General features: G+C 40.0%; 3 protein-coding genes across 3 annotated transcripts; 2 read left to right on the top strand and 1 right to left on the bottom strand.

The window, feature by feature from the left end:
• Positions 1-423: 423 nt before the first annotated feature.
• LOC307017551 (interleukin-12 subunit alpha-like) lies at positions 424-2,342 on the top strand. The gene is made up of 6 exons (XM_079647149.1): positions 424-610; positions 690-776; positions 864-905; positions 1,449-1,568; positions 1,804-1,848; positions 2,036-2,342. Exons 1-6 carry the CDS (start codon positions 530-532, stop codon positions 2,165-2,167), a joined length of 507 nt encoding a protein of 168 aa, XP_079503275.1. The 5' UTR covers positions 424-529; the 3' UTR covers positions 2,168-2,342.
• A 1,734-nt stretch (positions 2,343-4,076) lies between these two features.
• Positions 4,077-7,111, top strand: LOC307019280 (zona pellucida sperm-binding protein 3-like). The gene is made up of 8 exons (XM_079650046.1): positions 4,077-4,511; positions 4,981-5,096; positions 5,180-5,283; positions 5,442-5,619; positions 5,720-5,837; positions 5,995-6,080; positions 6,240-6,502; positions 6,831-7,111. Exons 1-8 carry the CDS (start codon positions 4,113-4,115, stop codon positions 6,935-6,937), a joined length of 1,371 nt encoding a protein of 456 aa, XP_079506172.1. The 5' UTR covers positions 4,077-4,112; the 3' UTR covers positions 6,938-7,111.
• Positions 7,112-9,770: 2,659 nt separating this feature from the next.
• On the bottom strand, positions 9,771-13,608 carry arl14 (ADP-ribosylation factor-like 14). The gene has a single exon (XM_079650047.1). The coding sequence runs from the start codon at positions 10,318-10,320 to the stop codon at positions 9,790-9,792; it is 531 nt and encodes a 176-aa protein (XP_079506173.1). The 5' UTR covers positions 10,321-13,608; the 3' UTR covers positions 9,771-9,789.
• Positions 13,609-14,189: the final 581 nt, after the last annotated feature.

The raw sequence follows: 14,189 nt of genomic DNA, 5'->3' as shown, positions 1-14,189 counted from the left end.
TTTGGTATTATTGATACACTGGACATTGGATGAATGTGCAGGATTAGTCATAACATATGACATAATGTGTTCAGTCCTGAGTCTGAACTGAAATGTCAACAAATGAACAGCCACTAGTGTGAACCTCGGTTACTCATCAGAGTGTGTGTCTGTTAATTCCAGTTTCACAAAGCCATTCGGTAATGTAGGGGAAAATTACACAACCTTAACTTTACACTTTCAATTTACAGCTAGTTGTAAATTGCATATAGATGTTGAGGGAAATCCCTGCATCAGTGGGTATAAAACACTTAAGGATATCTGAGTTCAGTCAGTTACAGCACATAATCGGAATCATATCCAAGATGCCTCTCTTCCAGCTCTGTGAGTATAATGTAACCTGGCTGAACAGAATTTTCTTTTTGCAAGTTGTTTAACTTGTGCTTTACAAAGGAACTATATATTCTGTCCTTTTCTTTGGTCAGACTTCACTCCAGCACTGCTGCTGCTCGTGCTCACCTGTCCTCAGGTCAGCCAGTCTGTGCCTCTGATGGTTAAAGGAACGGTGACAGACTCCTTGGTTTTCTCCGCTCAGGTTCTTCTACAAAACATCACTGATGCACTCACTAAGGTATGTTTGAAACACTAACTAAAATACACTGTGATCTTTAAAGTGTCTTTCATTTAAACATGATATTTCTGTTTGCTAGGATGAGCTGTTCAGTGGGATCAACTGCAGTCAGGAGATGGTGAAGCTGAACAACGAGACAGACACGCCATCAGTATGCGCACCAAAGGTAAATTATTAGTATGTTTAAATATAACTGTTGGGAGTTCTGTTGTGCCTCTGTTTAACTTCAAACTAAACTGTGTTTCTCCTGCAGGGATCAAAATGCTCACGAATCAATAAGACGGAATTTGATCAGGTGGGTTTTGCTCTGTCTTTGTGACAAATATAATAAGAACACCTTTTTTTTAACTGTTTCATTTTTTAACTTAGAAGACAAAACAACATAATATTTTGAAAGAGCCTATTAGTTAGCCTATTATAATTTCATCTGATTTACAAATGTATAATTTAACAACCAACGCAAGAAGAAACATCCTTTGAGACATTGCTGAGTTACTTTCTTCACTTCACTTTATGAGTAACAGCTGTCCAATCTAATGAGGTTTGATTCAATTGTTTACATTATTTCGATCATGTCTATAATATATATTGAGAAGTGTTTATAGTCATCTGTATTTAGAACGAAAAAAATAACAAGAAAACACATTCAAAACAATGATTACATTATAAACTACATTTTACTGAAAGCTTTCTGACAGCATCAACACTAATGTAAAATTGTGAGCTTTATAAAGATAGATTTGAAAACAGGGCTGTTCCAATGGACCGCATTCAATTGTACAAGGGAATAATAAGTGTGTGTACAGAATGTGAACTTATGAACTGTTTCTCCATCCAGGACTTATGTCTGGAAAACATAGGGAAGGATCTGCATCACTACTTCACATTTCTAGCTGCTCAGTCGGACCCTGACAAATTAATCGACCCAACTCTGTCTGGTCTCAGAGAGCTCATGCAGGTAAATCATTTGCTACTACTCTCTCCATAAAAACACTATATTCTTGTCTGTTAGGCCCAATCAGAAATGTTAGTATAAAAAAAATGTATGAACTGTGAATAGGACATTTTCTGGTTACGCATGATTGTTTAGTTGAATTAATACGCTGAAGTTTAGATCTAAAACCACATGCATTTTTCATGAAGGACAACGGTTGTTAAAATAACATTGATCATGAATAATTTGCTCTCTACAGAACTTCTTCCCAAAGCATCTGCCATCAGACCTGGTCTCAGAGGAGGTAAGGGATCTCTTGATACCATGATTTAATTGGTCAAGGTATCTTTGCACAACTCAAGAAAAGTCTGCTTATTTATATGTTTCTAATTGTCAAGAAATCAGAGATTGAACACTCTAAACATTGTTGGAAGAATTGTCATTGTCTAATTGTTATTAATTATTTCCTAATTCTTCTGTGTCTCTTTAAGGATGCCTCAGAGAATTCAAGCAGCTTCGATAAAAAGCTGAACCTCTGCAAAGTGCTGAAGGGCTTCCAGCTCCGCAGCATCACAATCAACAGAGTCCTTTCTTACATGAACTCTGGTGAACAGACTAAATGAGAAAAATGAGCTCTAACAGATCAGGAGTTTCCAAAAAGCTAACCAAAACCACTCTAAACACAAATAATATAAACTACAGTCACAGTCCAATGATTCAAATAATCTAGAAAACACTTCAGTCTACTTTATGACTGTTTACAGTACATATATATTATTATAATGAAGTAATGTAACTTATTTACATCAATATGGTGTGTTAAAGTACTTTTTTTTAAAGTGTATTTAAAGAATTTTTACTATTTATTTATTTATTAATGATATTAGACTATTTATGTTCCACTATGTATTGTCCTGTCATTCACTTGGTTCCAAGAATCACCAAATAAAAACTTTTCCTGCATAAATCCTGCTGATTATACTCTCATTTATTTTTTTGTAATTATTGGGCTTTTTTTCCTTCTTATTCTATTTCATTCAATGTTTTATAGGATATTTAGAATTTTCTTTAACTTACAATATTCTTCAGTTAAGATGGTCCTCCAATCCTAACATGTGATTTTATTTACTATTGGGCTATGAAAACTGCATGACTGTATTTTCCTGTAACCACTTCAGGCCCTACAGATGAGTTGTATGAGAATGCAAGTTTGTGTTTGTTTACACTTGGTTTGGAAACTCCAGTGTTAATAATCAACTTCCTATTATCTGTCAGTAAAACGTCTTTTGTAATTCAGAAGGATGTGAAAGTCAGTCAAAACGTGTTAAGTGTCTGACTTAAGGTTTAATAACTCAAAATGAATGGTGAATGTCTTAAAAGACTCCACTTAGTCAGCTGCTTCATGTTCACTTTCAGTGGGCACTGTTGGCCGCTTTGTTTTCCGATGTGATGTTTTGAAAGAGCTGCTACAGGTTGGTTATTCATTAAAACCTCACTGAAAGGGAAAGAAGGCTTTTGTTTTTTTATTTGAATCCTTTGCTTGTCTAAAGAAATTGGCACTGAGACTTGTGGCTTCTGGGGTTGAAAGAGACCTATGACGTTTGTTACACATGAGTGCATTACACCTGAATCTCCACCTAGAGCACCATAATGTTATTTTTAACCAAATATCTCTCAGAGGGGCGTGGGGAGTGGCTCCTTATTTGCATCTAAAGTAACAGCACTTAGCACTTTTGAAGCAGGGCTGAAACAGAGGTGTTTATGGGATGCTGCAATTCATGATCTGTTGGGTATTTCGAGCCAAAGACTTCAGAGACATGTTTTGTATATATCTGAGACCTATAATATATTGATGAAAAACAGTATAATAGGATACCTTTAAATACTCTTTTAAAAATAAACACTTTAAAAAGATTTCTCTGGGCAAAAACATTCATCATACTGCTACTTTGATTCCAAAAATCCTATCACTAAAGCGGAAACATGTGTTAAAACATGAAAACAATAATTTCCTGCATTTATAAAATGTAAACATGTAGGCCTTGGTATATCAAAACATTTAAAGAAGGGCAGCCTTTATGTAGCATTAAAGGCAAAGAATCTTCTTCTTTATATATTTTTTCGACTGTGGAATAACAAATGTATGAATATCGTTGTCCTTCTTTACTTTAATTTTTTACACTCTTAAACTAAGAAAACGTTTGAGCAGCTGATATTATTATCTTAATTTAAACGGTGTCAATGGAGATACAATAGGTTATAAATGCAGCTGTAGTGACACCTAGTGGTGAAATTAGTTTATAGCATAAATAGCTTGGCCAAATGACCATGCTAAAAAAAACATGTAGCCTTTATGTTAAGTTTTTTTATCTATGTTTTTAATTCATTACAAAGACTCAAAATGATAAACACTGTGATGTCGACACGTTCCAAGTAATGTCCAGCAGACATGCGCAGTGCAGCTGGGTTTAATCAGTCACAGCCCGCTCACAGGTGTGTTTGAGTTTGATTAGGCCTACTTACAGCTGTGGTTAGCGTTGCTCTTTCCAAACCTGTCAGAGGGCAAGAATGGACGTCCACAGAAGCTCTTCTTGGTGGATTGTCGTCCTTATCTCGTTTTCCGCACTCATAGAGGGCCGGTTAATGCAGAACCGAGGCTCCACGGACAAAGCAAACCTAAACTTCCCTAGCAGCACTCATGGAAACATTCAGCCTCAGTTGGCTGCGGGCCAGCAAAGCGCCGGGCTCAGCGTGCGGCCTCGAGCCGTCTTGGTCCACTGCCACGTGGACTCGATGCGGGTTGTGGTGCAGGCCGACATGTTTGAGAAGGGCCTGCAGGTGGACGACAGACATCTGCACCTGGGACCGGGTTCAGTGAGTGAAGGAAGTGTATGTGGAGCAGTCCCATCAGGAGAGGCGGAATACACCATCCAGGCCTCCCTCGGGGATTGTGGAACTAAACTCTCGGTAAGCATTACATTAAATATTGTATTGTATGTAAGCTCAAGTGAACTTGCTTGAATTCGTTTTTATTACTGGTTTAGGTTTGAAACGCTTATTATTTTGTATAAGTGTTCTTGTGCCTTCTTGTGTCTCTGTGGTTGTTTTGTTTGTTATTTTGTCTCTGTGTCTCAGACTGTCTTTTTGTATAGTTGTTTCTTGTCCCTTTTGTAGTGTTTTTCTTGTTGCAGTACTGGTGGTTTTGCACCATTTTGTAGTTGTTCTGTGTATCTTTGGTATACATTCCTTGTAGTTACTTCATGTCTTATGTGTCTCTGTAAAATTAGTTTGAGCCTCATCCTGGTTAGTACTGTGAGTGTCTCTTTGATTGACATTTTCACAATGGGGGCCCAGTAGGCCTGTTTACTAATGCATCCATGTTGTTATACTATCGATGTGTTTATTTGTTCTGAAAGACTATCATTGTTCCTTTCAGTCTACAAAAGAGAAGATTATCTATTCTAATGTTCTGGTCTACTCTCCTGAACCTTCCCCTGATGGTTTGCTTAGACTGGATGGAGCAACTATTCCAGTTGAATGTCATTATGAAAAGTAAGTCCTGTATATTGTGACACAGTAGTACATGCTTATTACTACTATTTGAAATATTTCTCGAACACTCCGTATATTTTCAGGAGGTATTCTCTGGATGCCATCTCCCTGCTTCCCACCTGGGTTCCTTCTGTCTCCACGATCTCAGCAGAAGATCAGATAGACTTCAATATTCTACTGATGACTGGTACTAATGGCATAACATGATCTTGCGTCTTCTATTATTCTTGTGCATCTTAGTCGTATGCTACAGTTTTCATGATTAATACTTTGAATATGCCTGTTGTACAACCACATTTCCAAATGACTTTTTTACGTTTGGATTTCTCTTTTTCATCCTTGCAGGTGATTGGCAGTTTGAGAGGGGATCTTATTCGTACTTCTTGGGTGACACCATTAATTTTCACGTTTCTGCCTTCATGGGTAACCACATGCCCCTGCGAGTCTACGTGGACCATTGTGTTGCCACAGCAACTCCCGATGCAGAGGATACATTAAGATATGACTTTATCGAGCATTATGGGTAAATGCTAAAGATTGTTATAGTAAGATAATTGTTCTATTTTTTTATTGTTGAAATTATCTGCTTTCCCAACCACTGTCTTCTTTTCCTGTTCTAACAGATGTCTAACTGATGCTTACCAGACTAACTCGAAGTCACACTTCCTACCAAGAGTTGAAGAGAATCAGCTTAGGTTTCAGGTTGAGGCCTTCAGGTTCTACCAGGCACCCAGCAATCAGGTTGGTTATTTTTGCTGTCTGTGGCATGCACTTTGAACACCAAATCTTTAATGAGAAAAATGTAAGACTTGATAAGTTTGCTATTTTTGTTCAATACACATAAACCCTAAGGAGTTGCTTAAACATATCTCACTGAACTTCTCTCTCTCTCCCATAGGTCTATATAACCTGCTACGTGAAGGCTGTTCCAGCTGTGCTAGCCGTCAACTCTCAAAATAGGGCCTGCTCTGTAATTGAGAACAGGTATTATACTAATTATGCATGTTCAGTTTTCCTGTGCAGTGTCCTTGTAATATCAGAAAAAAAGGAAATTAGTTGTAGCATTTCAATTCCAATCAGCTGATTTGTCTCCCCTGTATCAAACTTGGTGATCTAATTTCAAAGAATTGAGTCCTTATCCAGATGGAGGTCAGTTGATGGGAACGACCAGGTGTGTCAAAGCTGTGATGTCACCCATGGGGTGGAGGAGCCTCTGGCAACAGAACCCCCTAAGACTATCGTCAGCACCAAAGCATGGCCCACCGAGACTTGGCAGAGGCGTTTAGTCCAGAACAATCCAGAGGAACCCGAAGCACATTTTTTCCGTGTTCGTCCAGGAAGTCAACACAACAAACAACAGCAATCCTCTGCTCGATTGATGAAAAGAGGAGCAGAGTACAAAGCGGGTGAGTACAACAAATGGTGATCACGTCTTACTTTTATTTACCTTTTTTTAAATTTAAAATCAATCTATGTGCACGTGCAATTTCACTAACCTCATTGACACACAAACCATTTGAGCAATTTGGAAAACCGAAACATTCCGAACACACCAAAAACTTTAATGCATACTAAATGATATGTTGTTTTACAATGGTAATGTGTTAAAAAAAAAAAATAAGAGATTCAATTTATACCCGTTTTTAATTATGTGTTTTTATTTTATTATTATTAATGTTGTTTTTTGTGCTGCCGAATGAGACCTATTCACATTTTTGTAATTTTGTTTTACAGAGCGAAGTATCCTGTTGGGACCCATTACTGTCTTCCCATCAAACAAATTTGACAAAAAGCCATCAGACTCTAAAACAGTACTTTCACCAAAGAGCCGGACCTCCTGAACGCTGACTTGTGCAGGATTAAAACATTTGACAGAACACAACTCATACAGGGGTATCATTCTTAATACCATCTCACCTGGAATAATGTTATTTGAGTACATTTCACATTTCCAATTACTGTTATAGTTCAAATATTTTCTGTAAAAACAATTCCGAATAAACATTTAACTTTAACTTGGCTTTTTTTAACCTGCTTATTACAAAACACATGAGCATTATAATGATCTCAATTACTTTATCTGATTTTTCTTTTTTTTCCAACATGCATCCTGTAGTTCTTTGCCAAGAACTTGATATGCCTTTTAGCAAACAATTCAATTAGCATTGGGTTTGAAGCACTCAAGTCATTGGGCCAAAACGGCACAAATGGATGTCAAAAGGTTGCATTGTGTGTTTGTGTAGTTGACACAAATTCACACTATGTGCATCCTTCTGTCATCCACTGTAAAAATGCATTTCACATAATCCCACTATTTTGATCTGAGAGAAAAAGCAGACAAGCTTTTAGGAGCACTTCCCGCCATCATTACCGCAGCCTACCCATCATCTCCTCCCATTATTGATTAATCATTGTGAGGGTATATGCAGAAATATAGAATGTTGTCTTTGCTTACTTCTTCCAGTAAAATAATTAGTCAATTGTGTGATTATTGGTCACTTTAGAGACCTGTATTAGAATAGTTTCCTGTAGAAAGAGTGCTTATTAGTGGCCATTGTGTGAACCACTTTGAAAGCCTATACCATCGCAGCCTTCCCAGGAAATACCTGCCCATTAATGTATAAATATTGCAAATGGAAATGTTTCGGGCTCCTGCTTTCTGGAACACTTAGTTGTGGGTTTGGTTGTGTCAGCACCTCGGACAGCGCCCACCCATTGTTTCCCTCAGTGGGCGTGTTAAGCGTTGTCCCTGGTGCGGAATCATCAACAGTCTCTTCTGCAGTCTGCTGGTTTAATGTCCCCTCCCACCTTCACAATTAATCAAAGGCTCATTTCTCAGTGCTGCAGACACGACTAGTCGATGTCCTGGGCGCCTGTTTACTTTCATATCCAATGAACAAGCCATCGGTGTTTACGTTGGCTGGACGGCATCAACATAACCGTTAAGTGCATAATAAATCAAGAGCAGATTGAAGTACACTTAAGAGTTCATGTCAAGCTTGTTGGCGTATTCATATGCTAGAGAGAGGGATTCAGCTGTCTGCGTAACCCCACTTGTACTTTATAGTGATAGCTGGCTGCGGACAGTTCAATTTGTGAGCATTTTTTTTTGTTCGTTATTTTTTCTCCATTTTCCGGTATTTGTCTGTTTCGTGGGCTCGCAGTTTGTTGGTGATGGCTCCGCTTCAACGTTTCAGCCAACCCATCTTTCAGAATATTGAGTGAATCTTCTTGCCTGCGCCCTGTTTCCCGAGCGTTTCCACGGAGCTTAACTGGACCATCTCTCCCTTTCAACTAAGCAATGACGTTTTTCTACAATTGCCAAGCTCTGGTGTTGTTCACCTTTTGCTTTTTTGTTCGCACGGTTGTTTATTCCATCCGAAAATGTGGACCATACATTTGTCGAGATGACCAGGTTTGCTGCGCACAGGGAAACGACACCACTGCCGTCACCTGTTGCAAGCAGTTCATGGACAACACTTACTACAACATCGCCATGGTCACCCGGAAACTTTCCGGTGTGCTCATTATGCTGCTTCTCTTCGCTGTGGGATACTTTGTCCAGCGGATGTTGTGTTCCAGATCCAGGCAGCTCACCCCGCCACCCCTCCCCGGACTCCCTGCTGCTACTACATCGCAAGAGCCGCTAATGGAGAGCAGCACCCTGGAGAGCCTGAGGGATCCAGCCCCTGATGTGCAGCTGCCTTCATACGAACAATGCAAACGTCTGCCAACATATGAGGAGACGGTGCGGGAAGGGAACACAGGACGGTCGGATTTCAACATGGAACAAGTTATGACAAGGACGTCAGTTGCATAACTTAAGTCTTCACTAAATGGCACTTTATATTTTACGTTTCAGATTGCTGTTTATTTGATTATTATGAACGTTTCAGAAACACAAACAAAAGCCGCCCTGGAAGATCTGCCTCTGTGCGCGTCTGAGCGTTCATGACCTATAGGCTACTCGCCAAGGATTGTATCAGTCATTTATCTTTTTTCCGAGGAATGTATCAGACAAGTGCCTACGTTCTGTATTCATTATTTTGCACAATGTATCAATGATGTTGCTTATATAAATTAAACGGGTAATGCTTTTTAAATCAGCTGCTTTAAATCATTAATGAGAACTTTCGTGTTATGTCGTAAAAAATAACATTTGACACTTTGTCTTCTTACCTCTTTAACTCTTCTATAATTATCTTTAATTCATACAAGTGTATAAACACACCTCTCATTTAGCACAACAGACTAGATTATTGTGAAAGCTGCATTATCAAACATCAGTGTTCATTTTTCTGAAGGCGTCTATTCCAAACATTAGCCTACTATACTTGTCTGTTGCTTATCATGCTGATGTGAATGCTTCGTCAGTCATGCCTTTATGAACCCAGTAATATATCAATATTTCATGGCTGTATGACATCATTCCGTTTCATAATTGACATAAGATCTGCTGCACTGATAAAAGTGTGTGTGTGTCAGTGGTGGCTCCTCTAATGCACACTAATAGACCATAAGGTATCTCGTGTTTCATGTGGTATCCATTATAGTGTCCTGTGAAGTAGCCTATGGGTTCACTAGCTCTAATGCTATTAGCGAGATTATGTTTTTCCAACAAGGATGCTGTACAAAAAAATAATCCATATTCTCAATGCATTGAAAAAAAACACATTTCATATAAATACATGTTTTATTTGACCATTTGGACCACTCTCCAAAAGGCCTCTTCAACCCCAAATCCAGTGGACGCGGAACAAGGCTGAACGAACCAATCCCGACCAGAGCAAATCTTCCTCAGGTTAAACGTGTCCTTGATTTCAGTGACAGTCAGAGCGCCATTCACGTCCTGTTTGTTGGCCAGTAGGACCAGTGGACGGCCCCGCAACTGTTCGCTCCCCAGAGTTTTCTCCAGCTCTTTCCGCGCCTCCTCCATGCGCTCCCTGCACGAGCTGTCCACAACAAACACGACGGCTGATGCGTCCTGGTGGAATTTGGTCCAGTGTTCGCGCATCTGTCGCTGCCCACCGACATCCCACACGGTTAGAGAGAGGTTTTTCTTGTTCTTTCTCGCCTCGAGCATTTCCACGTTGAAGCCGATGGTGGGAACTGTTGTGACGCACGTGTTGTGTTTCAGTTTGTAAAGGAGAGTCGATTTCCCAGCATTGTCCAGGCCCAGGAGGAGGACTTGGGCTTCCGGTTGTTTCGATCCTCGCAGTCCCATGGCAGTGTAAAATATAAAGCAAGTCAACTCAAGTGGGCACTTACAGTTCTCTTTTGACGTAATGTTAGCTTAGTGCGTTGCCCAGAGTTTTATAGATAAGCCATTAGCTCCATGCTGACAATAACTCACCCATAAGGCCACACCAGGGTGCAAAGTTTGTACCAACCAGAAGATAGGCCTATCCCTTGTTTACATATGCTGTATAAGAGATCTGCAGTCTTTTTGTGTCTATGCAATGTAGAAGTGCTATTATCATCACACCTTTTATTTAAACAAGAAAAATGTTTACTGCACAAATTCTGCTACTTTTTAGTTTACACAGTCCAAAAGCACATTGAAATGATGATCAGATACTTGTTTCAAAAATGTTTTATTGTTATAGCTTGTTCTGAAAGAAAGTACTTTACTGTTAATAATGATTTATAAGGCACGTTCATGTAAAGGTCAAATAAGTCATTTGTTTTCTTTTTATAGGACCATGGTGTACAGCGCCTTGGATACATCATTGCACACATGAATAGTTTGCCTAATGTTACATTCTGACACACTTCAAGAATTGTACTCAATGAATTAACACAACGGTTGCTTTAGGGTTACTAACAAACAATGTGTAAAGATAAGGCACAATGCCTACACTTCACCTGGCAAATAAATAAATGCAGTTCCTCACTGAACTTGAAACAGTCTTCTCTAGTAAAATAATATGGAAGTTAAATTCATTGCATCCTTCATATAGGCCTACATTTCAAACATCCACACAGTTTAAAGGCAGCCGACATGTGTGCTTTGTGCAAATACATTTGCATAAAGCACACATTGACAACATGTCTCTCTCACACACGCACGCACGCACACACACACACGCACGCACGCACGCACGCACGTACGTACGTTCTTAATTGCTGTTACAATAAAATACTTTCAATACAAATCCTTATGACTAATTTGGCTTGATTCTAAGTGAACGGGTCAATATGACCCCGAACAGAAGAGGTGTCTCGTCTCTATTTATCAACATCAACCAATTGGAAAACAAGTTGGAACATTTTAAAAGTAATTTAAGCAATGTTATGTTATGCAAAACTAATGTATTTGATATCAAGATTTTTCCAATGTAAAAAAGAAAATAGAAAAATATGCTTGAATGTATATGTTTTGTGAAAAACGAGTGACTTATTCTAATGGAACCATGATCTGTGAGAGGTGAATAACACAATTGCAGTAAATGTTGATTTAATTGATAGTAATAAAAGGCAAAAACTACAAAAGAAATCTGGATTTTGGGGCTTCTGACCATTTTTGGATAATTAAATGTGCACTGTGTCAAATATTATTGCTGTTACAAAAAACGAATATAACAGGAGGGTTAAATGTCAAGTGCATGATGTATCCCTCACACCAATTTCCCCAAACCTCAAAGTTGCCAGACATTTCTAAAACTCCCTTGAACTTTGTGCTGTCACACCTTTCAGTTTATAGGGGACATATTGGGCAGACTTCCAATACATTTTAAAGTTGGGTCAGCAACCTCCATTCCATGACTTTCAAGCCAGCATCAATATAAAACTGTCAATATAAAAAATAAATAATACAGCATATTAATAAAAATATTTGCATGGTATAAGCCCATTTCAATATATATTTTGCATTCCAAAAGGAGGGCACAACAAAACAAAAAGGAAGAACAAATAAATGAAGGTTGGTCATCAGCAGGATTAACTTTTCACCTTGGCACAGTTGGCAAAAGTGCACTGTGTTTACAACGCATGTAGGTCATTAAAATAGGGGATGATGTGAGCTGCCATCAATGTGTTAACCAAAGAAGCCAATTCTAAGTACAGACACAACCAAAAACCCCTTTTCTCATTGTATGTATTGCACAATGCATCCATTCTTACTAACTAAAACAGCTCAAAGTAATGTTGGAAACAAAACAATGACTCTGTGTTTCAAAAGAAAAGACGTTATCTCCGTGTGCATGGCACTCTTCGTCTCCTTTCATCATAATCTCCAGCAGTCTGACACTGAATACAAGAATGTCTCTTATAGACTAAATCAATAAATGACAGTGATCAGTCCAGCCCACTTCGACGATTTCAATCAACCGTCACTCCACACACTGCCCCTCAGCGCAGGAGCCAAAATGAGTTGCATCCTGGCACGAAGACGAAGGAGCTTGAGGCAGTGCATCCAAGCAAGTGGTGCTTCACTTTATTCCATCGAATACATTGTGTGCATTTCAAATGGATGTTTCATTTGTGTATCAGGTTCTGGTCCATTTCTCTCTCGGCTTCACCCACACGCCCCCGGTTGGATTGTCCATTACGTACACCAGTCCCCCGGTGTCACCGCGGCCTTGGGACCAAGAATTAGTTGTTGACTTCTCCATTGGCCGGGGGGAAGAGTCTGGACTCGCCGACTGACTGGTTACCTTTTTCTGAATACGGACAATTGAGGGTGTAGAACAACATTCGCCGATTCTATGAAACATGTCCACCGTGCCAACGCGCTGAAAAATCACCCGCGCTTCAATGGAGGATTTGGATCCTTGTTGCCCCATAGTCAAACTTAAATGCAAAACACTCCTTTAAAGATTCAAAGCAGAATTGTTTAAAATGCGCTTCTGTGTCTGAGTTGGCTCAATAATAAGCTTCAACTCCTCTGGTGCCTGCGCGCACTTGTCTCTCTTATACAGTGCCAAATATACATAAAACAAGGCAATATTTTCCCGTAAAGCTGTAGCGTGACGCACTTGACTATGCGGTTACTAGACCCCTAGTTGCAACACGGGTCTCAGCATTTGAATCAGTTCATGTCAGAGCTATTCTGAGCCGCTCCACCTGGTACAGCCCGTCACTAAACTTGGCAACATCGAATGATTCCGAGCTGGCCCTCCTGCAGCAGCAGGGTTGAGTTGAGCGCAGTTACGGTATATATGCTATTTATGTGCATCCCAGAAACACTGCGAAGACGTTAGGTGTTTTTCCCTGACCGCCACTCTGACCTCACACCCCCATTCTTGTGAATGTTGAACGCGTAATGATATAATTCCCAGGAAGGCGATAGAGTTAAAAGAATAAAAAGAGGGACCGCGAAGAATTGTTTTTAAGGTCGGATATTTGACTGACACTTAGGCCCAATCCCAAACCACGCCCTACACCCTACCCCTACACACTACCCCTCCGTGACGGAGTGAACTCCGTGCAGTCCTTCGGCGGCACTCGATGACGTAGTATGCTTGAAATAGTGGCCCTGGAGCTGCTTTACTCGACATTGAGAAACATGTCTTCCCAGTCGCTTGCTCCAGAAGCAAGTGACACTATTTCAAGCATACTACGTCATCGTCACTTCGTAGCGAGAAATGTCGAGGCTGCACATCTGTAGACTCTGCGGTCCCCACAATGCTTTGCGCTCAATTTAGGGCGGGGCCTCGCATATGACGCACAGCTGTTAGCCTGTTCCACAATTCTTTGTTTTCCGAGGCAAGGAAGAATTATTGCCTCGCTTCTGAAGCAAGTGACTCGGAAGACATGTGCTACTAAGCAAGCGTCCTCGACATTGAGAAACACCCCATGGATGTATAATAAGAACAGTTAGAGACCGGTCTCCAGTCAGCACCAATGAAGACTCGCTGTTTGAGGGCTTGATAACCCACTCCCCCTCCACATTCGTTGGTTTGGAACAGCACTTAATGTGGCGGACCCTCCGCGCGAACGCGCAAACGGAGGGGTAGTGTGTAGGGGTAGGGTGTAGGGCATGGGGCGTGGTTTGGGATTGGGCCTTAATCTGGTTTTCTTAGTTTCAGACTTTTGACATGGATATGCTTGATTTCTTATCAGCTCCCATTGCATGACCCCATGACTCAAAAT

The sequence above is a fragment of the Notothenia rossii genome (assembly GCF_949606895.1).
Source record: "Notothenia rossii genome assembly, chromosome: 9".
Taxonomy (NCBI): domain Eukaryota; kingdom Metazoa; phylum Chordata; class Actinopteri; order Perciformes; family Nototheniidae; genus Notothenia; species Notothenia rossii.
The sequence above is the reverse complement of the archived record's forward strand: the minus strand, read 5'-3'. Positions and strand labels throughout refer to the sequence as shown.